This window comes from Ochotona princeps, chromosome 33 (assembly GCF_030435755.1).
Source record: "Ochotona princeps isolate mOchPri1 chromosome 33, mOchPri1.hap1, whole genome shotgun sequence".
Taxonomy (NCBI): domain Eukaryota; kingdom Metazoa; phylum Chordata; class Mammalia; order Lagomorpha; family Ochotonidae; genus Ochotona; species Ochotona princeps.
Window position 1 is genome coordinate 6,008,512 of NC_080864.1, and position 24,199 is coordinate 6,032,710.

The 24,199-nt window shown below is 59.0% G+C and overlaps 2 protein-coding genes and 1 long non-coding RNA gene across 3 annotated transcripts in view; 1 reads left to right on the top strand and 2 right to left on the bottom strand.

Moving 5' to 3' along the window:
* Positions 1–2,851, top strand: part of FBN3 (fibrillin 3) — a 31,445-nt gene extending 28,594 nt beyond the window's left edge. The window contains exons 38-39 of the mRNA XM_058657661.1: positions 1,253–1,378; positions 2,805–2,851. Of these exons, the coding sequence (XP_058513644.1) occupies positions 1,253–1,378; positions 2,805–2,851 (173 nt within the window). The remainder of the gene's footprint in view (positions 1–1,252; positions 1,379–2,804) is intronic.
* Positions 2,852–7,700: 4,849 nt separating this feature from the next.
* On the bottom strand, positions 7,701–19,459 carry CCL25 (C-C motif chemokine ligand 25). Its single transcript, XM_004596003.2, has 5 exons — positions 19,334–19,459; positions 9,869–9,993; positions 8,468–8,585; positions 8,261–8,379; positions 7,701–7,789 (listed from the first exon to the last, which is right to left on the bottom strand). The coding sequence occupies exons 2-5, from the start codon at positions 9,939–9,941 to the stop codon at positions 7,701–7,703; spliced, it is 399 nt and encodes a 132-aa protein (XP_004596060.2). The 5' UTR covers positions 9,942–9,993; positions 19,334–19,459.
* A 61-nt stretch (positions 19,460–19,520) lies between these two features.
* LOC131478468 (uncharacterized) lies at positions 19,521–23,961 on the bottom strand. The gene is made up of 3 exons (XR_009244476.1): positions 23,814–23,961; positions 23,480–23,533; positions 19,521–19,644 (listed from the first exon to the last, which is right to left on the bottom strand). It is a non-coding gene; the product is annotated as an uncharacterized LOC131478468 (long non-coding RNA).
* Between the last annotated feature and the right edge of the window lie 238 nt (positions 23,962–24,199).

The window sequence follows — 24,199 nt, forward strand, 5'->3', positions numbered from 1 at the left end:
TGTCCCAAGGCTTTGGGCTGTCCTCAGTTGCCCTCCCAGGCCACAGGCAGGGAGCTGGATGGGAAATGGAGCTGCCGGGATTAGAACCGGCGCCCATGTGGTATCCCGGTGCATTCAAGGTGAGGACTTTAGCTGCTAGGCCACGCCGTCGGGCCACTTGCTTTTCTTAATAAAGTTTTATTGGTATGCACTCACATCCACCTGTTGACCCTGTTACCTGGCACTAATGTTGCGTGATGAAGGCTGAGTAGACTCTTGCAATAGCTTTTCTTAATGAAGATTATTTGAGAGAGAGAGAGAGATGCTGGTTCACTCCCCAAGGCTGAAGCCAGGAGCCAGGAACTTCCTCCAGGTCTCCTGTGTGTGGGTGCAGGGACCCCCAGCACTTAGGCTTTGCCAAGTACATCGGCATGGAGCTGGATCGCAAGTGGAGCAGCCGGGACTTGAACCAGTGTTCCAATATGGAACGCTAGCATCACAACTCAGTGGTTTAACCCTCTGCACCACAACACCAGCTCTGAACATAAAGCTTTGGGGATTAAAAAAAGGGCCCGGTGGCGTGGCCTAGCGGCTAAAGTCCTCGCCTTGAACACGCTGGGATCCCATAGGGGTGCCGGTTCTAATCCCGGCAGCGCCACTTGCCATCCAGCTCCCTGCTTGTGGCCTGGGAAAACAGTGGAGGACGGCCCAATCCTTTGGGACCCTGCACCCGGGTGGGAGACCTAGAGGAGGTTCCTGGCTCCTGGCTCCGGATCAGCACAGCACCGGCTGTTGTGCTCACTTAGGGAGTGAATCATCGGACGGAAGATCTTCCTCTCTGTCTCTCCTCCTCTCTGTATATCTGACTTTGTAATAAAAACAACTAAATGTTTAAAAAACAAACAAACAAAAACAAACATCCCACCGGGAATTAGGGTGTGCAGGTGTGCATTTGGTTGGGACCCACAAGGACCTAATTCAACAGGTGCCCGGGTTGCATACCTACCACAAGCTATGTGCCCAGGCCAAGCTTTATTTCATCCTCACCCCGTATTGCAAAGTGCAATTATTAGCCTCTACATGTGACAGCTGGGGAAACTGAGGCACAGCGCGGGCAGGTTGGTCACCTCGGGCCACACAGCTTCTAGATGATTCTGATAGCTTCCTTTTGCCTGCACGGACCCCAAGAGGACAGAGGGAACCAATGAGGCATCCCCCTGCAGCCTCCCCCACTAACCCCCAGGCAACCCTGCCCTTGTCCTGTTCCACCCAGACCTTAATGAGTGCTTGGTCCAGCCTGGCCTGTGTGGTGCCTATGGCCGCTGTTACAACACCCTGGGCACTTTCCGCTGTGAGGTCCCCCAGGGTTTCCAGCCGATGGACTTCGATGGCTATGAAGGTAGGTTCGAGGCCAGGCTTGTGGGGTGGCACCTGGGGCCAGGGTGGGGGAAAGGGCAGCCCCATGGACCTCCCCATCTCTCTCAGACGTTACAGAGAGGGAGGGGTCACCGCCCTGCAAGGTGCCTTGACAAAAAAATCAGGCAGATCAGCCTTGGAGGGTCCGGAGAGCGCTCTGACTGACTGGTGCTGTCTGTCCGGAGTGGTCCAGAGAGCGTGCTGCGATTGGCTCAGTGACATCTCTCCTGGGCGCAGCAGTGGGTGGGCTGGGCGGGACCCACATCCTCCATCTCGCCATAGCTGTTGCAGGGGCCCTCCATCTGCGGGGTCGGCTTCTGCCCACCCCTCCCCAGCTCCCCAGTCTGTGCCATCTTCCTGAAGCCCCAGGTCTTCCTGGCTGTAGGGCTCATTTTTACCGCTTCTCTCTGTTTCTCCCTGACAGTATGGCTTTCACCTCCTACCCAGCCAGGCCGGGCACACTGGCTGTCCTGAAACCTCTCCGTCAGCCCTTCCCCTTGGTCTCCATCCTTCTGGGGTGCCACGGCGGGGCCCCTCCTGGCTGCTGTCTTCCTCCTGCGGCCTCCGTGACCAGGCCCTCGCTGCTGTCTCTCACTCGCTCTCGGGCGCTGCCTGCTCTGCCCCCTCATCCTGTCTCATGTGGTGTGGTGGGTCTCCAGCTGAGTGTCCTGTCCACCCCCGCCCCCAGCCCGATCTTCTCTCATTCTTTGCAACAGCCTGCCTGTGCCAGGCTGTGTTAGGGTTAGAAGGTAGCCAGGAGCTGGGTGAGCAATCCACCTTCTCAAGTTCTAGTACAAACAGGCAGCCAAGCAGGCGTACCTCCCTCCTGCTGGCTCATTCCCCAAACACCCACAGCCGCCAGGGCTGGGCCAGTGACAGCCAGGTGCCAGGAGCTCCATGCCACTGATGAGGGTGGCAAGGGCCCGAGCAGGTGCATCAGCAGGGGTGGGAGGCAGGCCTTGACATGGAGGCTCTGTGATGTGGGCTGTGGTGGTCTTGACCTCCAGGCCGGATGCTTGCCTATTTAAGGTTCCCTACGCGTGGGTCTCCTTTTGCTTAACAGGAGTAGCAGGACCAGGGAATGTGTGAATACCAGTGGCCTCGCTGGGGTGCCACCTAGCACCCTTGTAGTTGTGCAGGCAGCCCCCCTTAGATAAGCAGGGGGTGTTGGCAGCATTGAGGGTGGGGGAAGGAGGCAGGATGGCAGACATGGGGCAGGGGATGGGCAGTGTAGGGGGTCAGGCCGAGCCTGCCAGGGGGATGCTAACTTTAACCTCTGATTAGGAGCACAGATGCATGAAGACTACGAGTACCCGCCCCCGCCTCCCCCGTCCCCTGACACAGACACACAAATGACAATGAGTGTGTCTTGCCCCACTGGAGCACCACCTGCCACAACACCCTGGGAGGCTGCCACCGCGTCTGCCCCTCCGGCTTTGACTTCGACCGGACCTGAGGAGGCTGCCGGGACACAGCCGAGTGTGCAGGACCCGGCAGCCCCTGCAGCCCCTGCAGCCATGGCTGGGCCAACACACACTACTTCCGGGTTGGACAAGGGTGAGAGCCTCCGGGGGAACCCGTGGGAGTGGACAGGGGAGGTGGTGGCGGTGGTTGGGGGTGAGGGGATCCCGCCCCGCTGTCCCTGAAGGAAGACTCATCCACAGGCACCGAGTCTCTGGCCGGGGTCTCAGTCCAGGATCCGAGGATGTCCCAGCCGATGACGGTGAGCGGGAACCACTGTCTCCTGACTCCTGCTATGATTGAAAGATCAACAGACTAGCGCCCGGGACCGGCCCGGCGCACACGGGGAGCCAGCAGGTGCCTTGGGGGCGGGAGTTGGAGGGTGCAGTAGGTGGGCGTAGCAGCTAGCCCAGGGACAGGTGGTGGCTGGGAAGGAGGTCAGGCAAGGGCTTCCCACCCCACTCTGGGTTGTAGAGTCCCCTTGTGGCTTCCAGAATAGACTCAGCCTCATAAAGCCCCCGGGGGCGGGCCCTGGACCCTTCTCATCTTCTCAGAGCCAGTGAAAGACGCCAGGCTGGGAGCCAGGAGCTTCTTCCAGGTCTCCCTCGTGGGTGCAGGGTCCCAAGGCTTTGGGCTGTTCCCTCCTGCTTTCCTAGGCCACAAGCAGGGAGCTGGATGGGGAAACAGGGCTATCGGGATTAAAACTGGAACTGGTATGGAATGCTGGCACTTGCAGGCCAAGGATTAGTCCGGTGAGCCATTGCGCCGGCCCCTCCTGTTCCATCTGGACTGAAGGCCAGGCGCCCTGGGCCTTTGCCTGCCATACCTGCCGAGCACCAGCAGGTGTCAGTAAGCACTGAAGGCTGGCTGTGGCGTGCTCCCGAGGGGCCGGCCTGAGCTCTCCCAGGACACCCCCGCGCCAGGCTGGGGAATGGGAAATAGCTTGGATCCAAAAGTGCAGCAGTCCCCATGCCCGCCAAGGAGGTGAATCCCACACGGCACTGCCAGAGCCAAGGAGGACACACAGGAAGCCTTCTGTGTTGCCCAGCCCCAGCGGAGCCCTGCCATTGGCTTACGGAGGGTCCTGTCTCCTGCTGCCAGGCCCAGGAAGGCGGTGTTGAGGAGTCCAGATAAAGAGGAGCTTGTGGTCTGCACACAGGGGGCCTTCAGAGACGGACAGGTGCAGGGAACCCAGCGGAAGCACCCCTGGCAGGCCACCAGCTGCCCGGCCTGTTTGTCTCCTTGTGTCAGCCCTGCCAGCCTTTTTGGGGACTGGCTTCTGCAGACTGGGTCTTGGTGCCCGCTCTGACCATCCCTCAGTGACTTTGGGGTGCCCTTCTGACAGTTCCCCCCTCTTGGCTGGATCTGCCTAAGCACAGTTTTTTTGGGGGGGCGGTGGTGGGGGATGGTAGCTCAGCCAAGGGAAGGGGGGATTATGGGGGGCAGCCTCTGCTTCTCACCTGGACATCAGCCACATCTCCCACCAGGCTGCACCCAACGTGTCCCATCTTTTACGGACTGAATATAATCTCCCCGCCCCTGTGCCTGCACCCACCGCGCACACACACACACCCCAGTTCCTCTCAGCCCCTAATAACCCACGATCATTTGGCTTCTCCCTCCAGATAAGCCTGGCCACCCTGGATTCAGACCCGCTGACCTTGAGGAGCAACCTGTTACGCCCGGACCCGGCACAGCACATCCTGGAGCTGTGGCTAGCGCTGCAGGGGGTGGGAGGCCGGGTCTACCGTTCTGTCACTAACCCTAACTTCTTTAACTTGCAGCACCATGCAGCAACCTCTGCTCACTGCACCTGGGCTGCTGGGGGTGAGCGTGGCGCAGGCCTGGGCTGCTAGGCTGAGGGTCCGGGCCTTGCAGCTGCGGCTGCTGTATAGCTAATATGGGGGGTCCTCTATGGACCACGGGGTTACTGGGTGCGGTTGATCTCGGGCCTGTGCTGCAAGCGGGGCTTTCTGGGAGGGGGCTGGGGATTGAAGGACTTGGAGTTAGATGGCTGGGATGGGGGGCTCAGTCACGTACATTGTCTCCCTCTGTGCCGACTCCAGGGTCTGCACATGAGGTAGGAGGGGACTTTTTGTTTTTCTGAGGGCACTTGCTGCTTTTACTGGGGTAACCTGTTACTTTTTACTTAGGGCACCTAGGGCACCCACTGTTGCTTTTTTTTTTTTTTTTAACCTAGGGCACTTGCTACTTTTATGGAGGGTTTTTATTACTTTTATTCAGGGCACTTTCTTTTTTTTTTTTTTTCCATCCAGGGCACTTTTTTAACCGAGGGCACTTTTAACATGTAGACAGATCAAGAGCAGACACAGCAATAAAGCTATGTTGGATTATGAATGTATCTGATTTGGCCAAGTTAGAGAGGAGATGCCACCCCCCAGCAGGGCCACTTCCTGACCAGACGGCACTCGGGGTGCATTTGTGATGAACCACCCCCTCCGGTGGTCCCTCCAGCTCCCCCCTCCCCAGGAAGCTCTGGTCCTCACCTGCCCATCTCACGGATGGGAAAACGGAGGCTTCGGGGGAGAGTTGAAACAGCTTGTACCATCCTGCCCAGGTAGGGACCATTGGAGAGCAGTCAGTCTGGCAGGGCACTGTCCAAAGTAGACAGAACTTGGGCCCGGTTGCGTGGCCTGGTGGCTAAAGTCCTCGCCTTGAATGCACTGGGACCCCATATGGGCGCCGGTTCTAATCCTGGCAGCTCCACTTCTCATCCAGCTCCCTGCTTGTGGCCTGGGAAAGCAGTGGAGAACGGCCCAAAGCCTTGGGACCCTGCACCCGCGTGGGAGACCCGGAAGAGATTCCAGGTTCCCAGCTTCGGATCGGCGCAGCACCGGCCATTACGGTCACTTGGGGAGTGAATCATCGGACGGAAGATCTTCCTCTCTGTCTCTCCTCCTCTCTGTGTATCTGACTTTGTAATAAAAATAAATCTTTCCAAAAAATTAAATAAAGCAGGCAGAACTCTTGCCCCCACTGGTGGCACCTGCCCTGTGTCCCCCACGAAGCACAGGGTGGGATCTGCGTGTGACCCCATTTCTGCTGGTGCTGGACTCTGGTCCCTGGCCTCCAGCCACTGAGCTGAGCATCCACCTGCCACCTGGCCCCAAGACCCATGTGATGTCCCGATGGTCCCTGGGCACCGTGGTGGAGCTTGGGAGGCTTGGGGAGGACGGAGTGAACAGAGATCACGGATTTGTCCCCGCCCTGGAACTCAAGACCAGACCACTGGCTTGGGTGTGCGGGCTGCGGTCCGACCTTCCCGGGACACAGCATGGTGTGTCGGCAGCAGGCACAGACCTTGGCTGCGGTGGGGGGCGGGGGGGAGCACATGTAATTTCCCCTCCGGCAGGTGCACTCCGTAATAAAGCAAAAACGTGGCAGAGAACAGGGACAACTTCCCCCCCCCCGCATAAAGGTTTATTGAAAAAGTTAAGTTAAAAAAAAAAAAAAAAGGAGAAAAAGAAAGTACAGATTAGGGGACGACATCGACTTTGAACTTCTGGGCTCTGCAAGGACTCCAAGGAAACCCGTGCAGGTGTCCCTGGGGTGGTGATAAGAAATCGCAGGCTGGCAGCGTTGCCCGGAGCAGGTAGGGCCTTGGGTTCCTTCCCTTCGTCCTCCCCTGGCCTGAGGGGCAGGAGGGTGGCAGGGCCTGGCATGCTGGTGTTGCCGATTCCCGGATCTGGGGAGCCCAGAGGCCACAGGGCCCTGCAGAGAGAGGAGTCGGGGAGGAGAGCTGTGCTGCAACTGTTACCACGCACGCTGACCTCTGCCCCCACGGGCCGTGGCACGGGGCCCCTGGCACGATAAGCCTGCTCGGAGCATCCTTTGTTTCAGCTTCCTGGAAGGAGGCTCCCCCACCCCAGAGGCTCCCAGGCCGGGCAGTGGCCTCTGCCATTCCCATAGGTCCCCAGGGCAAGTGTGGATCGTGGTGGCACGATGAAGCTTCTAGAAGAAGCCCTGAGCTGCGGTGTTAAGGGAGCGTCTGGGCTGGTGGACCATGTGGTTGAGTGCTGGGGCCTGGTGGGGGCGCAGTGCACCCCGATTTCAGGGAGCAAGGAACTGTTTCTCTTGGGGCTCCTCCAGGGACCCCACCCCCCCAGCTCGCTCCCCTCTGGTTCATTTCAGAGTCAAGCAATCAAGCCTAAGTGTTTGCCAGAGCCCCAGAACTGGAAGTGGAAGTGGCAGCCTCTATGGGCAGCTGGGTGGCTGGAGTTCTGGTGTCAGAAACGAATGAACTGGAAGGGGGCTGGCGTTGTGGCAAGGCACAATAAGCTGCCACCCGCAATGCCGGTAATCCCATATCGGAGTGGTTTGAGTCCCCGCTGCTCCGCTTCCCATCCAGCTCCCTGGTAGCGTGCTTGGGAAAGCGGTGGCAGATGGTCCAAGTGTTTGGACCCCTGCACCCAAGCGGGAGACCTGGAGGGGGTCCCTGTGTCCTGGTTTGTGCCTGGCCCAGCAATGGCCGTTGCAGCTGTTTGGGGTGTGCACCACGAGCCGCGTGGTGTGCTGGGAAATACTCTTGACACGTCAGGTGTCCGGAGTGTTGCATGGAACACGGTGTGAGGACGAGAAAAATGCCTGTATTCCCGTGAGAACGCTGCAGCTCCTGGTGTCCTGGCCTTCCTGCCTGGCACTTGCACCCCAGCACTTACGGGGTGGGGGCTGTCAGGTGGGCAGCCACCTGGGACTCCCCCGCATCACCGCCCCACCCCCGTGATGAGCTTGGTCCTGCAGTTCCCCTGAGCGCCGGGGGATGGAGAGGGGACGGTCACGTGACCGAGCATCCTTACCGGGATTTGCAGGTGTCAGGCTAGGTGTTAGGTGGCACGCCTGCTGGTGGAATTGTTCACCTTGGAGGCCGTTGGCCGGGACTTCAATGTCCCCTTCCTCCTTCCAAGACAATGGCCTGTCACAAAGGAAGACGCGAAGAGAGATACAAGTGAGCCAGGAGCCCCTGGACCCAGCCAGGCCTGCAGCTGTCCTTGCTTCCTGCCTTCCTCCCCATCAGCAGGTGACTTGGTTCAAGGCTGCAGTGGGTAGGCCGTGGGGGGCTGGCAGTGCGACACACAGGGGCACGCTGCTGCTGCCCTTGACACTGGCTGAAGCCCTGGCTGCTCCGCTTCCTCTCTGGCTCCCTGCTAACGTGCCTGGGTAAGCAGAGGAGCAGGGCCCAAGGGTTTGGGCCCCCTGCACCCATAGGGGAGACCCCGAAGGAGCTCCTGGTTCCTGGCTTTGAACTGGCCCAGTGCTGGCTGTTGGGCCCATTTGGGGAGTGAAGCAGTGGAGAGTAGGAGAGAGTGAGTTTGTTTCACCCTGGTCCTCTGCCTTGCACATACATTTAAAAATAAAAATGACAAAAAGTCAAGCAATCACCCACCTGATGTAGAGACCTGAGAGGACAGACATAACTTGTTCTGGGCCCTGAGGTACTGCACGGTCCTCTGCACCGCCTTCTCACGCGGGTCCGCACACACGACCCTCTGTTTCAGACAGAACCTGTCGGGTGGGATGGACATGGGGTGCCCAGGTTAGGGCGGGGGGGGTCGGGGGCTCCACTTGCCACGCTCCCAGGGCCTCAACTCACCGTACGGCACGCAGGTTGCAGCTTCCGCTCACTTCCTGGAGCTGGTAGCACCGGGCGTGCCGGAGCACAGCCCACTTGAGGTGGCGCTGGTACGCCAGGCAGCAGTCCTCGGAGATGCCTGCAAGTGTTAGAGCTGATGTTTGAGGGGGGTTGCAGCCGCAGCCGCAGCCGCAGCCAGCCTCCTGAGCTGGCCACAGGATCGATCCTTCCACGGCCTGGCAAGACGAGAACCAACCCCCCCCCCACCAGCTTATGTCCTTAGCCCCCAGCACTGCCGTGGGGTCTGGAGTAGGTGCAGCGCCGCCTCATCCTCTGAGCATATTGGAATGGGGGCTCCCACTCCGGGGTAGGCTGAAGAGGCACCCCCAAAGACAGGGAGGTGCGCAGGGACGCATGGGAGGAGTTGGGGAGACGGTGACCTTGGCCCCTGAAGTTGGCCATGGGAGATGGCCTCCGGGACACTGAGGCTGAACCCCGCCAGGGGCCCAGTTGCAGGGGAGGCGGAAGGGGGAAGGGCTGTGGCCTCTCCCGACCTTGGCCTCTGGGGGCAAGGGGCAGTGGCACTGGCTGGGACCTTGGGCTGCTGTGCTCCTGGCCGGGTAGTTCCCGGGGCTGGAGGTCCCCTTTCCCCAAGGATCAAAGGGTGAGATTGGGGATGTTGGGGGCGGGGACTGGGGCTGGCTCCCACAGATAGCGCGGCAGGGTGAGGAGAGCCCAACCCACGCCGGGCAAAGGCTGTATCCTGCCGTGAGCACCGTCAGAACCCCTTGGACCTGTCGGGCGTAGGGGGTGAGAGATGGGGACGGGCAGGGCAGGAGGGTGGGATGGGGGTGTACACGGCATAGACTCAAGGGCCTGCCCTACCCCTCCCATTTCCTAGCAACAGTAGGGGGTCGTTGCTGGGTGCTGGGGCCAGGCCAGGAATCCTTGTGCAGGCAGCAGTATGTTGGGGCCTCGTGCCTGGCCCATGCAGGGAGAATGCAGGTGCCCCACTGTGCAGATGGAATTACTTAGTGCGAAAAGGGGAGGAGGAGGAAGAGAAGGAGGTAGGGCCCAGATGGGGACTGCCCCGGTCATACTGTCCCTTGCTCGTTGACCCTCAAGCCCAGCCCAGGGTCTGTAGGGTCAAGACCCAGTGACGTGCCCTGGCTGGCTGCCAGGGGCTGTGGCTACAGCTAGAGGTCACCCTCTGGCCCTCCCACAGTCTCTGGGCGGGGGGAGGGAATGCAGGGCAGGGGACCCACTGGAGCGGTAGGTAACACCAGGACTTGCGGCACGGATGCCAGGGCCAAAAGTTCTCAGGCTCCAGGGGACCAGGGATGTGGCAGGGGCACTTCCGGAGGGGCTGAATGAGGGGGAGACAGGGAGAGGGATCTGCAGGGCAAGGGTGCAAGATGCTACCTTGGGCATGGACAGCCGGGACCCAGGCGCCCACGAAGGTGGCCAGCAGGCAGCTTAGGATCCACAAGTTCATGGTGCAGGCCGGTCCTTGTCACGGGCCACCTGCAGGCAATCAACGGGGCCTCCTTGTAGGGGAAAGCGGGGGTGTGCGTGTCTGAGGGACAAGGACCCCAGAGGTCAGCGGCAGACACAGCCATCTGCAGCCTGGCTCCCCTCCCACCCACCCACCCATCCCCTGGCGACCCAAGCCTTGCCCGAGGGACGGGAGGATTCAATGCGGGCAGGCAGACAGCATGAGTCGAGGTCAAGCGGAGAGACTCACTCGTCCGATCGGGATCCTAGCAGCCACAGTGCCTGCCTGCTGGGTCCTCAGCCAAGCTCTCTCCCGCCCAGGGGCCCACGGGCTGGGCCTCAGTCTTTATAGACTGGGCCCCGCCCTGCTGCCACCTGCCCTCCCTCCCTCCCACCACTCCTCCCCTCCACCTTCCCCTGTTCTGCCGGACAAGCCCCGAGCAAACCAGCCGCCCCCACGTACACCCCCTCCTAAGCCTTTTCCTCATCCCGGCCCCCCCATCTGCACACACCTGCTAGCTCCCTCACCCCTGGGGTGGGGCTGCAGCGACAGGCAGGAGGCCCCCACCTGCACACACCATTCCTGGGCCTCTGTTTCCCTGGCTTCACCCCGTTTTTTTCTCTGCTTCTCACCACAGAAATAGGAAGTGCGGCAGCGGTGGCCATGGGCTAGGGGAAGGGGTTTTGCTCGAGGTTTGAGGGTTCCCTTTGTTAGCCAGTGGGGTGACACCTGAAGGTTACACGATCAATAGCAATATCACATCAAGGTACTTTCACGGGGCGAGGTGCAGGGCAGGTGGACTTTCTCCAAAAATCACCTTCTAGAACAATCGATCTAGCTGCCTTAATTATCAGAAGCTGTAAGCGCTGGGGTTGGGAGCAGCCCTGCCCCTGGAAGCAAAGCCTGCTTTATCTACAAAGCATTTTTATCTTCTTTCCTGGGGTCAGTCGCCCAGGACCATAGGAGCCAGCGGGTAGAGAGACTTGGGGGGGGTGTTAGCGGAGAATTCCTAAAGTGTGCAGGGTCTGATGAAGGTTCCTTAGGGGGAGAGATGGGGGCAGGGCTTAACCACTCAGTCTCACCCAGCCTGAGCCTCCAGTTAGGGGCTAGGGTGCCCAAGGATCCCTGTGGCTTGGCCTCTGGTTCCAGCTGGCTGAAGCTGGGGCAGGATGCAGCTCCGCGTGGCTGAGGGCGTGGGGACGCAGCATGGCGAGCCAGGGCCAGCTTCCCTGCTATGGCCCACTGCCCATTGTGGCAGGCCGTGGCCAGGACTTGGGAGTTACTTGCGCTGGGCAGGGGTGGGGTTCCCCAGCCCTCCTAGTCACAGCTTGTCCCAGCAGCAAGCCTGCACTGGGGAGGAGGGGTCCTGGGAGTGGTAGCTTTGGAGGGACCCCGGGCCACAGGGTGCCTGGGAGTGGGCCCGCTGGGACCAGGCGAGAAGCGGTGGCCCACGATGGTGGGGTGTCCCCGGAGAGTCCTTGCACACTACAGAGGATCCGAAGCCCCCGGCCTTCTTTCCGGCCACCTGCTCCGATGGTGGTGAGAGAGGGCTAGGAACTCAGCTGGAGGTGGGATTGGAGCTGCAGGGTGGCAAGGGGTCGCGAGGCCAGGGGCGACGGGCAGTGCCTCGGCTTTGCTCTGGCACAGCAGTCTGCCCGGTGTGAGAGTGCGCATGCGCACACACACGCAGAGCTCCCCTGCCAGGGCTCACGGTTGTACCTCTGGCTTGTCGGGATGCGGAACAGTTACCTGGCAACCGGAGGCAGGAAAAAAAAAAAAGGCGTTTTCTTCCTCCCCTCCCTCCTGCGCAAGCCCCTGGCTTGGTTCACGGCTGATCCCTTCCGCTGTGTCCTGTGAGGCTGCCTTCCCCCAGACCGGGCAGTGGCCTGTGTGGTCTAACCAAGGGTCTCATGGGATACCCTGATTGTCCGGGGGGACTCCCACAGCCAGGGCCCTAGTGCTCCCCCATTCCTGCTGGATCCGTGTGAGCCCGGCAGCTGGGAACAGCAGCCTTCCGAAGCCGGGCTCTACCAGTCTGGGGTCGACATGGAGGTGAGGAGGTGGGGCAGGGTCTAAAGAGTCCAGGGTCCCTCTCTGGAGCCCCGAGCACGGCTCACCCCTTCCCCGACAGGTTTTCTGAGTGTGACGTGTCAGCCAAGCACAGGGGCCCCTCCCCGGGGGCAGGGGTGTGATGCCAGTGCACAGCGGACCCACGGTCATTCAACACAAGGGGCCGCCCGCTGGCACATCCTCTATCTGTGGCGCTGGCATCCCATGTGGGTGCAGCTCCAAGTCCCTGCTTGTGGCCTGGGAACACAACAGAGGTGCCTCAAGGCCTTGGGCCCCTGGATCCATGTGGGAGACCAGGACGAAGCTCCTGGACCTTGAGTTTTGGACTGGCCTGTTCTAGTTGTTGGGGTTCTTTGGGGGAGTGGATCAAGACGGAAGATACCTCTCTTTCTGTCTCCCCATTCTGGTTCTGTAACTGACTTTCAAATACATCTCTCAGCAGACAGACATATTTCCTCTGCTGGGACACAGCTTCGTGCTAACGCACACCTTGGGTGGCTTAAGTCCTTGGGTCCCTGCTACCTGGTAGCCACGCAGGGCACCCAGGCTGCACTGTAGATTCCTGACTTTGGCCTGGTTCAGCCCGGGTCAGCGTGGGCATCCGTAGAGTGAAATAGCAAAGATGGGCCTGGACGTCTTTTGAAAAAAGACACGCAGGGCAGGGCCTGGAGCAGTACCCTGGTGGCTAAAGTCCTCACCTTGCATGCACCAGGATCCCATATGGGCACCGGTTCTAATCCCAGCAGCTCCACTTCCCATCCAGCTCCCTGCTTGTGGCCTGGGAAAGCAGTGGAGGACGGCCCAAAGCCTTGGGACCCTGCACCCACATGGGAGACCCGGAAGAAGCTCCTGGCTCCTGGCTTCAGATACGTTCGGCTCTGGCCATTGTGGGAGTGAACCAGCAGATGGAGGATCTTTCTCTCAGTCTCTCCTCCTCTCTGCAAATTTACTTCCCAACAGAAGTAAATAAAAAATCTTTAAAAACGAACAGGTACCAAGTGATGCGCAGGGAACTGGAGACAGAGGGCGGACAGATGTAATCTCCCCTCCTACAGCCAGAAGAGGGAAGGGGACAGAAAACACAGCAGGCTACAGTGCTCTGTGCCTGGCACCCCAGAGGAGTCTACAGTACAGGCTCTGGGGTGCCAAGGGGTACCCCGCCAGGGCCCCAGAGGGAGCAGGCCTCTTTTTTAAAGATTTATTTATTTTTATTGGAAAAGCAGATGTACAGAGAGGAGAGACAGAGCTCTTCCATCCGATGATTCATTCCCCAAGTGAGCGCAACAGCCGGTGCTGTGCCAATCCGGAGCCAGGAGCCAGGAACTTCTTCCAGGTACCCACGCGGGTGCGGGGTCCCAAGGCTTTGGGCCGTCCTCGACTGCTTTCCCAGGCCACAAGCAGGGAGCTGGATGGGAAGTGGAGCTGCCGGGATTAGAACCGGTGCCCATATGGGATCCCGGCGCGTTCAAGGCGAGGACCTTAACCATTACGCTATCAGGCCCTGGGATCAGGGCTCTTAAGGACAAACAGGTGACAGATCCCAGGAGAGCAGGAGGCGTTGGGGGGTTGGTGCTTGCCAGGTGCCCAGCAGCTGGTGTGGGAGACAAGGGCCCGGACTATTTGGGGGGGCCTTGCACCTGAAGCCAAGGAGGGCGAAATTCAGCAAGAGGGCATTGGCAAACTGCTCAGAGGACTTGCCTGAGCCAGAGGAGGGCTGTGGTCAAGGTCACGTGCGAGACGCTGTCCCAGGAGCCAAGGCTGCTGGCGAGACCCCACAGGGCTGAGGCAGGTCTGAGCTCACCGCCCCCACCTGCCCCTGCCGCTGCCCCAACCCAGACTCTCAACGCCAGACGAGCCTCCTATGGCCACCGCTTCTTACTGACACGGGGCCCTGGCTGGAGAGGAGACGGGCCAGTGGGACACTGCCACAGGGCTTTGGCCTTGTTATGTCCCTGTGGCTGGCAGTCATGGAGAGCAGGTGGCTGCCCACCAGTCCTGGGGCTGCAGCAACAACCCTCCCCCTGCCTCTTCTCCCACTACACCTGCTGCCCGGGGGGGGGGAGGGGGTGGGGGTGGCGTGTGTCGGCCAGCCTATTTCCAGACAACCAGCCGGGGCGGTGTGGAGGGGGGATGTCTTCCAGGCTTCCAAGCCGTGTGCCGTGCCCACCGTCTGGGCCACACGCCGGGGCAGGCCGGCGTCATCTGACGGCCCCTGGGTCCGCTCGGCCAGGGACAGCCGCTTTGGGGAGAGCGGAGCCCCCTTGCTGCAGGTCCCCGCGGGAGGGGGCAGGCAGGGGGAGGGTCCTGGCCTCAGTAGGACCTTCACAGGCTCGGATGCTTTGCCGAGGCGCCCTGGATGCTGCTCTCTTACCCCCTCTCCACCCCTCATTCCTCACTGTGGACTTGACAGCCTGTCTCGGTCGGTCACGGAGAACCTCACGCGTGTCACTGATCTTGAGCCCGACACTGACCCGTCAGGGTAAGAAGTGTACTTATTCCCAGGGGTGGCACTGTGGTGTAGCGGGACCACCTGCGCGGGCAGCCCATAGGGGGCTCTGCTTTGTGTCCTGGCCGTATTATTCCGATCACGGCCTGGGCAGAGCAGAAGGTGACAGAGTCACACGGAAAACGAAAAGAACGAGAGACCGAGGGAGGCATCTTCCATCCACTGCTTCGCTTCACAAAGGATTCCAACAGCTGGAGCTGAGCTGATCCGAAGCCAGGAGCCAGGAGCTCCTTCTGGGTCTCCCATGTGGATGCAGGGGAGCCAAGGCTTTGAGCCATCCTCTGCTGCTTTCCCAGGCCACAAGCAGGGCCCTGGAAGGGAAGTGGAGCAGCTGGGACATAAACAAGCATCCGTATGGGATGCTGGAGGTGGAAAGTTAGCTTATCTTAAATAACTAAGTTTATTTTTAAAGATTTATTTATTTTCACTACAAAGTCAGATACACAGAGAGGAGGAGAGACAGAGAGGAAGATCTTCCGTCCGATGATTCACTCCCCAAGTGAGCCGCAACGGCCAGTGCTACGCTGATCCGAAGCCAGGAACCTGGAACCTCTTCCAGGTCTCCCACGCAGGTGCAGGGTCCCAAGGCTTTGGGCCGTCCTCAGCTGCCCTCCCAGGCCACAAGCAGGGAGCTGGATGGGAAGTGGAGCTGTCGGGATTGGAACCGGCGCCCATATGGGATCCTGGCGCGTTCAAGGCGAGGACTTTAGCCGCTAGGCCACGCAGCCGGGCCCAAAATAACTAAATCTTAAAACAACAACAACAAAGTGTAAGGCAGGGCATGGGACAGGAAGACTGAATGTGGCCCCCAGGGGACGCTGGCAATGCCTGGAGAGAGATTTGCCGGTACAGTTTAGGGGAGGAGGGGCTGTCAGAGACATTGGTTCAAATCCCACAAGGCCCAGGACGGCCCCCACCAGGAAGTCCTCTCCCCGCCACCGCCGCAGTCCAGAGGCCCCCACTGCCCCCCACCGGCTGCAGGTGGGAAGCCCAGCAGCACCATCCCCCCCAACCCCTACCCCCGCCCCCGCAGGGTTTCTGGCAGTGACCTTTGGTCTGTTCCTCCCTGCCCTTGTCCCCGCCTTCCCTGGGGACAGCTGTGACGCCTGAGCTCCGGCCTGCTCTGGGAAGAGACACTGCTGTGGGTTGGGCTGAAACCTCCCACGCTGGGAATGTGAAAGCCCCGGGGCCTCCCCGCCCCAGGCCTGTGTCCTGGGAGTAGGTGGTGGTGTGGGGGGATGAACCAGGAGTGAGAGCTAGCTCTCTCCCTTTCAAAGAAATAAATACACATGGGTCCGACACAGTAGCCTAGTGGCTAAAGTTCTCACTTTGCATGTGCTGGGATCCCATATGGGTGCAGGTTCGTATCCCGGCTGTCCCACTTTCCATCCAGCTCCCTGCATGTGGCCCGGGAAAGCAGTTAAGGACGGCCTAAAGCCTTGGGATCCTGCACCCGCGTGGGAGACCCAGAGGAAGCTCCTGGCTTCTGGCTTCGGATCGGCTCAGCTCCCGCCATTGTGGCCCCTTGGGGAGTGAACCGGTGGACGGCACGCGGATAGAATAAAAGAAGGGAAGATGCTGCAGGGATGGAGGGGTGGAGAGCCAAAGGATCTTTGCAGGAAGGGGGCCCCTCCACCTGCCTTGCCTCACTCTTCCGGTTCCTGGCTTTGTCTCCCATGCAGGAGGACTCTTTACTGCTCCCTCTTTGGGCCCCCGAGGAGGAGTGGGGACCCCGACTTGGGAGGCCCGGCCGAGGGGAGGGAGGATGCTGGGGTGTGACTGCCTGCCCCTAGCCTCCCCTCTCGCTTCCCCCCTCCCCAAGAGGACACTACAGAAGGAGGGGGGAATTCCTTCTGGCTGCTGAGTGACCGAGAGACCCGCCCCTGCAGCCGGGCAGCCGGGCAGCTGGGGCAGGGCCCTCTGCCAGTACAAAGGGGAGTGGCAGGGACCTGGGCAGGGACAATCCCAGGAACAAAAGCACACAGGGCAGGGGGGAGGAGGAGGAGGAGGAGGAGGAGGAGGAGGAGGAGGGCCGACTTGGTTCAGGTACAGATCCCGCGCCCTGAGTGTGGGAAGGCTGTTCCATTTCCCTTTCCCCCAAAGATTGACGTATTGACTTATTTCTTTATTTGAAAGTTAAGAGTGAGAGCGAGGCAGGGAGCTTTCCACCTGCTGCTTCATTTCCCGCCCCCTCCCCCCAAATCGCCTCAGAGGCCGGGGCCGGGCCAGGGCACTGCCAGGAGCCGGGAGCTCCATCCGGGTCTCCGGTGTGGATGCGCAGAAGGGGGCCCAAGGCCTTGGGCCATATTCCAGTGCCTTGCAGCTGCTGTAGCGGACAGCTGGGTCAGAAGTGCTGAGTGGCAGCAGCAAAGCAGGCACTCCGGTATGGCACCCCACACAGGGGTCCACGGGCGAGGCTGGCACGCCTGCCCCCTAGCTGCCGCTTCTGGAGGCCGCACCCTTCACTGAGCTGGCCCGATTTGCCAGATGTTTGCTTTCCCACAAGGTGGCTTGACAAAGCACCAGGCAGGGACCAAGCGCTGTGGTCCAGCGGGTCAAGCTGCCACCTGTCAGCATCCCATATGAGCATCGCTTGGAGGCCCGGCTGCGGCTCCCTGCTAATGTGCCTGGGAGGCAGGGCCGATGGTGCCAGCGTGTGGGTTTCCTGTCACCCACATGTGAGACCCGGATGGAGTTTGAGGCTCCTCGGCTTCCGGCATGACGCAGTGCCGGCCGCTGCAGCCAGTTGGAGAGGGAACCGGCACACCAAAGAACCTTTCTGTAACACTGCATTCTAAACAAAACACCCTCCCACAGAGGGGCCTTTCGGGTGGGGTGCAGTCCTTGGGCCAGACCACGAATGCTCCAACATACCAGAGGATGGGTTCCCGTTCGCCAGTCTAGCTGTCCTTACGGAGCAAGTGTTGGGGATCTTCACCATGACCAACCCTCGGCCCGGGGCCTTCCCTGCACCCCCTCAACCTCCACCAAAGGTTCTGGGAACTGTGGCCTGCCCTGGCGCTTGCACACCACCCACCTCTTCATCTTTTTTTTAAGCTTTATTTATTTTTATTGGAAAGTCAGATTTACAAGAAGGAGAAAGATCTGTCCTCTGATTCACTCCCCAAGTGTCGCAAGGGTCAGAGCTGAGCTGATCCAAAGCCAGGAGCCAGGAGCCTCTTCCGGGTCTCCCACATGGGTGCGGGAAGGGTCCCAAGGCTTTGGGCCGTCCTCGACTGCTTTCCCAGGCCACAAGCAGGGAGCTGGATGGGAAGTGGAACAGCATGGATGTGAACTGGCGCCCACATGGAATCCCGGAGCATGCAAGGTGAGGACTTTAGCCGCTAGGCTATCGCACCAGGCCCCCACCTCTTTACTGCTCTGTGTGAGCCTATTGCAGACTGACCGCTACGGCCTGGCTGGGCATGCCACGAGGTTCTTCAGGCAGGCAGAGCTGGGTGTGAGCCCGCTCCAGGACATGGATAAAGACAAGATAGGGGGCAAGCGGAGATGCGCATCATTAACACGGTATTCGGCAGGCCCCGTGGACCGGATCAGAGGGCCTGGTTCAAGTCTGGACTTCAGCATCCTGGGAAGGCTCCAGGGCTTGAGGCCCTGCTGTCCATGTGGGAGACCCGGATGGCGCTCCGGGCTCCTGGCTTCAGCCCAAGCCCAGACCTGGCTATTCTCCTATTTGTCACTCTGTGTCCCTCCAATAAAATGGAAAAAAGTAGACACAATCATATGTACACACACACACATATATATATATTAAAAAAATCGAAGTAATAGTTCACTCCTATCACTGAATGAGTCACGGGGAGAGAGCAGGGTCGAAAGTGATTTAGCGACTTACTGATTTACTTCTTCAGGGAAGTACCGGAAAGTGAAAGTCCAGGGTCACCATGGAGACGCCTCTGGGACCACAGTGGGGGCTGGGTCAGCCTTTGGTCCTCAGAAGCGGAGTTGCGAGATGGAGGAGCTCTCTCTACCCTTTGAAGAGGAAATGTTGGGCCCGGCGCCAATGCCTAGCAGCTAAAGTCCTCACCTTGAACAAGCTGGGATCGCATGTGGGCACCGGTTCTAATCCTGGAAGTCCCGCTTCCCATCCAGCTCCCTGCTTGTGGCCTGGAAGGGAAGTCGAGGACGGCCCAAAGCCTTGGGATCCCGCACCTGCGTGGGAGACCTGGAAGAGCTCCTGGCTCCTGGCTTCGGATCAACACAGCACTGGCCGTTGCACTCACTTGGGGAGTGAATCAGAGGACGGAGGGTCTTTCTGTCTCTCCTCCTCTCTGTGTATCTGACTTTGTAATGAAAATAAATAAATCTTTAAAAAAAAAGAGAGAGAAAGGAAATGTTCACTATCGTCACAGGAAAGATACCAGGAAGCTGGTGCTACAGGGCAGTAGGCTAAACCTCTACCGCTAAGTACCGGCAGCCCATACGGGCACTGGTTCGAGTCCTGGCTGCTCCACTTCCCATCCAGCTCCCTGCCTGTGGCCTGGGAAAGCAGTGGAGGACGGCCCAAAGCCTTGGGACCCTGTACCCACGTGGGAGACCCGGAAGAGGTTCCTGGCTCCTGGTGTTGGATGGGCTTAGCTCTGGCTGTTGCGGCCACTTGGGGAGTGAACCAGTGGACGGAAGATCTTTCTGTCTCTCCTGCCTTCTTGTAAATCTCTCTTTCCAATAAAAAATAAACCTAAGACAACAAAACAACTGCCTGGAGCTATACTCTCAGATGCCTGCCCCCGAGGGTCAAACTGTACTTCTGCCCAAAACCCGAAACAAACCCTCAAACACCGGAAGAGCGTCCTACCTCGACTTCCGCCCAGGAAGCTGGTGCAGGCACTATAGGTGGTTAAGCCGTCTCTTGCAATACAGGCCTCTCACATCACGGGTGCTGGGGTTGTGTCCCGGCCGCTACGCTTCCGATCTGGCTACCTGCTAGTGTGCCCGGATGGTAGTGGCCTGAGGACCTGGTGCCCCCTGCACCCACGGGGTGGGAGACCAGGATGGAGCTGCAGGCTCCTGACTTCCACTGGGATGTGGCCACTGGTAGTGGATGGAAGCGCTGCCTCTTCCTTTCATGTTCAGGGTCACGTCTGCCTTTCAGATGAATAAATACACCTGAAAAAACAAACAAATAAACAAAAACCACTTTGAAGATTTATTTTGATTACAAAGTCAGATATACAGAGAGGAGGAGAGATAGAGAGGAAGTGGAGCTGCCGGGATTAGAACCGGTGACCATATGGGGATCCTGGCGCATTCAAGGCGAGGACCTTAGCCACTAGGCCACACCACCGGGCCCCCAAAAAACACTTTGGATCAGAACATATCGCTGAGCTGAGGCTTCAGGCCTCCACTCACAGTCCTATCTTCATTGCACACACACTCTGAACCATTTCTTGTCCTGCCCCTGGGATGCCACCTCAGCTCCGCCGTCCACGCCCCCGTGGTCCCCATCTTGCCCCCCCGCCACTTGCTAACTTTCTTTCACACTTCCAAAGTACTGGGCCCCCGGCCAGATCGGGGCCTCTGCATTTGCAAGTCTTTCGGCCTGAAATACTTTCATTTTGCCTGGTAGCGTGCTGGCCCTTGGCTCTGAAGCTGCTCATGCCAGTGGCTTGGCTGGGGCCAACCCCTAAAAATGGGGTCAGGCCTTCCTGTCACGTGCCTCCCATCAGCCGGAGGGAGTTGGGGGCACGGCAGAAACAAGCCTGTTGTAAAAGGAAGAAAGGCAGGCCTGGGGGCCTAGGCCCTGTGCCAGTCCCTTAGAGTGGGTTATGGCATCAAGCGGTCTCTTAGCCCCCTCAGGGATCGGTGTAATTATCACCTCTTGTTTATGGATGTGGGGGGGAAGAGGGGAGTGCCCTGTCCTCACGCAAAGGGCAGGGTGCATTGTGAGTGGTTAGAAAGTGTTGACGATTGGGCCTGGCGCCATAGCCAAGCAGTTAAAGCCCTCGCCTTGAATGTGCCCCGGGATCCCATATGGGCACCAAGCTGACCTCTACACAGGTTTCCTCCGCGTGTACAGGGGTCCAAGCTTTCTACCAGAAGTGGGAACAGAGCAGCCAGGCCTGGAACCAGCGCTCCAACTTGAGTCTCCACCTATCCCGCCTGCCACCTGCCACACCCTGGTCCCTAAACCTGGCTCTGACAACACCAACAGCGCTCCCTGGCGTTGTATTCTAAGGTGGAGCCTGGGGCGCACGGACACACACACACACACACACACTGGGCAAAAACAGAACAGTTTGAGCAGTGAGGTCCAGAAGCAGCACTGGATTGTAACCCTGGTCAGGAAATCAACACCCGGAAGTCCCTGCCAACAGCATGAGACGGCCGAGTAAGCCTTAGCCAAAAGGAAGAAATGAGACGATGAGGGATGAGTCCCCCCCTTGCAGGACGTCAGGTTTACAAAGCCATCTTTTTTTTTTTTAAAGATTTATTTATTATTTTTATTGCAAAGTCAGATATACAGAGAGGAGGAGAGACAGAGAGGAAGATCTTCCGTCCGATGATGCACTCCCCAAGTAAGCCGCAACGGGCCGGCGCACGCCGATCCGAAGCCGGGAACCAGGAACCCCCTTCTGGTCTCTCACGCGGGTGCAGGGTCCCAATGCATTGGGCTGTCCTCGACTGCTTTCCCAGGCCACAAGCAGGGAGCTGGACGGGAAGTGGAGCTGCCGGGATTAGAACCGGTGCCCATATGGGATCCCGGTGCGTTCAAGGCGAGGACTTTAGCCGTTAGGCCACTGCGCCGGGCCCTACAAAGCCATCTTAATGAGATCATTGTCAGGGGGAGAACGGAGAAACAGCATCGTGGCACAGTTGGCTGAGCCTCCGCATGAGGCGATGGACCCCCACAGGGAACATAGGTTCGAGTCCCAGCTGTTCCACTTCCCATCCAGCTCCCTGCTTGTGGCCTGGGAAAGCAGTGGAGGACGGCCCAAAGCCTTGGGACCCTGTACCCAAGTGGGAGACCTGGAAGAAGCTCCTGGCTCCTGGCTTCGGATCGGCTCAGCTCAGCTGTTGCGGCCGCTTGGGGAGTGAACCATCGAACGGAACATCTTTTCCTTCGTCTCTCCTTCTGTTTGCAAAGCTGCCTTTCCAATAAAGACAAATGTAAAAAAAAAAAAATACGTATAAGATGAATGATTTAAATCAATTTTTGAAGGAATACAAAAGAAAACACATCACATTTCAAAGGTACGTGGGGGAGGGAGAATGTTAATGACTTCCCCACCAGCGAAGTCATTTTTTTAGACTGAATACCCTTTTGGACACATTATCTGAAACACAACATATTGCTTGTCCTCACTTTATTTAAAAGGCAGCAAGACCCTTCGGCTCGCTATTTCAACAGACAAGGGCGGACCAGGGTCACGTCAGGAGGTGGGGACCTTATCTGGGTTTCCCAGGTAGGTGACAGAGGCCCCAAGTATCTGAACAGTCCCCTGCTGCCTCCCGGCGGGGGGACACAGCCACCAGGAACAGGATGCGGAGTATGGTAGCCAGGACTGAACTAGGCACGAAGGTACGGGATGTGGCATTCCAAGGGCTGACTCCAACCCACACACTGAACTTCTGCCCCAAGCAAAGCATCATTAAAATTAATATCATCTGCTGCTTTTGTCCTTTTTAACATTATTTCAAAGGTGGGGGGCCCAGTGTGATGGCTTAGTGAGTAAACCCCTGCCTTGCATGTGCCGGGATCCCATAGGGATGCCAGCTCGTACCCCAGATGCTCCAATTCCCTTCCGGCTCCCTGCTTGTGGCCCGTGAAAGCAGCGGAGAATGGTCCAAAGCCTTGGGACTCTGGACCTGCGCGGGAGACCCAAAAGAAGCTCTTGGTTTCGGATCAGCTCAGTTGCGGCTGTCTGGAGTGTGAACCAGTGGATGGAAGATCTTTCTGTCTCTCCTTCTCTCTATACATCTGCCTTTCCAATAAAAAATAAATAAATAAAATATATCCTCTTTAAAAAATGGTGGGGCTGGGCCCGGCAGCGTGGCCTAACGGCTAAAGTTCTCGCCTTGAACGCGCCGGGATCCCATATGGGCGCCGGTTCTAATCCCGGCAGCTCCACTTCCCATCCAGCTCCCTGCTTGTGGCCTGGGAAAGCAGTCGAGGAAGGCCCAAAGCCTTGGGACCCTGCACCCGTGTGGGAGACCCGCAAGAGGTTCCAGGTTCCCGGCATTGGATCGGCGCGCACTGGCCCGTTGCGGCTCACTTGGGGAGTGAATTATCGGATGGAGGATCTTCCTCTCTGTCTCTCCTCCTCTCTGTATATCCGGCTTTCCAATAATAATAAAATCTTTTTTTAAAAAAAATGGTGGGGTGGGGAGATCTTATTTTTTTAAATAAGATTTATTTATTTTTATTGGAAAGGCAATATTTACTAAGAACACAGAAAGTTCTTCCATCTGCTGCTTCACTCTCCAAACTGCCATAACCGAGTTGATTTGAAACCAGGAGCTTCTTCCAGGTCTCCCACGCGGGTGCAGGGTCCCAAGGCTTTGGGCCGTCCTCGACTGCTTTCCCAGGACACAAGCAGGGAGCTGGATGGGAAGTGGAGCAGCTGGGATTAGAACCGGTGCCCATATGGGGATGTTAGCGCTTGGAGGTGGAGAATTAGGCAATTGAGCCCTCTCACCGGACCCAGGGTGGGAAGAAATCTTTCATCTATGTATGGGTTAAATGCCCAATGCCTATGATGGACTGGAACGGTTCAGTCCAAGCCAGGAGCCTGGAACTCCAGCCAGGTTTCTCATGTGGGTGTGGCCCCAACTACCTGCTCCTTTTCAGCATGCGCATGCAGGATGCCAAAAGGAGAAGCGCTGGGGACTTCAGCCCAGGCACTCTGATCCCAGACTCGAGCGCTTCCACCTCTGGCATCGTGGCACCTGCCCTCCTAAGAAATAATACTAATAATACATTCAAATGCAGTAAGTGCCTCACATTTGTGGCTTGCTTTCATTTCTCCCGGGCAGCGCTGATCCAGCATGTCACCTCCTTGGGAAAGAGAAAATAAATAAATAAACACAGCAGCAAGTGGGAAGATTGCAACGATGGGATACACGATAGGCGTGCAGGAGAAGTGTCACGAATGAAGGTGAGTTTTTAACATCCCAGGCCCTGACTCCTCGCAGCAGCAGGCCCCGCGAGCTGACATCAGCTCCCTCCCACCCGGGATTCGAACCTGGGGCTCGTGGCCCATCGCCTCCCCTCCCATCACCACCAAGCACCACCAGCACCGGCAGCCCCGGCCCCCTTTGCACTGACTGCTCCCTACCTGCCTGAGGCTGCAGACAGGTGCGAGGCAGCCACGGCAAGGCGCTCGCCTCGAGCGGGCCTCCGTCGCGGGCTGGGCCCGGACGCCGCGTCCTCTCCTCCGCGGCCATCGCCGGCCACCCGCGCGTCTCCGCCGGCCGCCCAAACCCTTCTCGGCAGGCCGCCCCGACCGGAAATCCCGCCTCCGCAGCGCCGCGACAGCCGCGCCTACCAATGAACAGCGCGCCCTGGCGGACGCTGGCCAATCAGCGTGCGCGCCGGGAGGTGGGGGAGGAGGCGTGTCCGGGCCTCGGGCCGGAGCGGGTCGTGCGCGCTTGAGGAGGAGCCGCCGCCGCTGCCGCTGCCGCTGCCGCCGTCGTCGCCGTCTCCGCCGCTGACCGGTCCCCC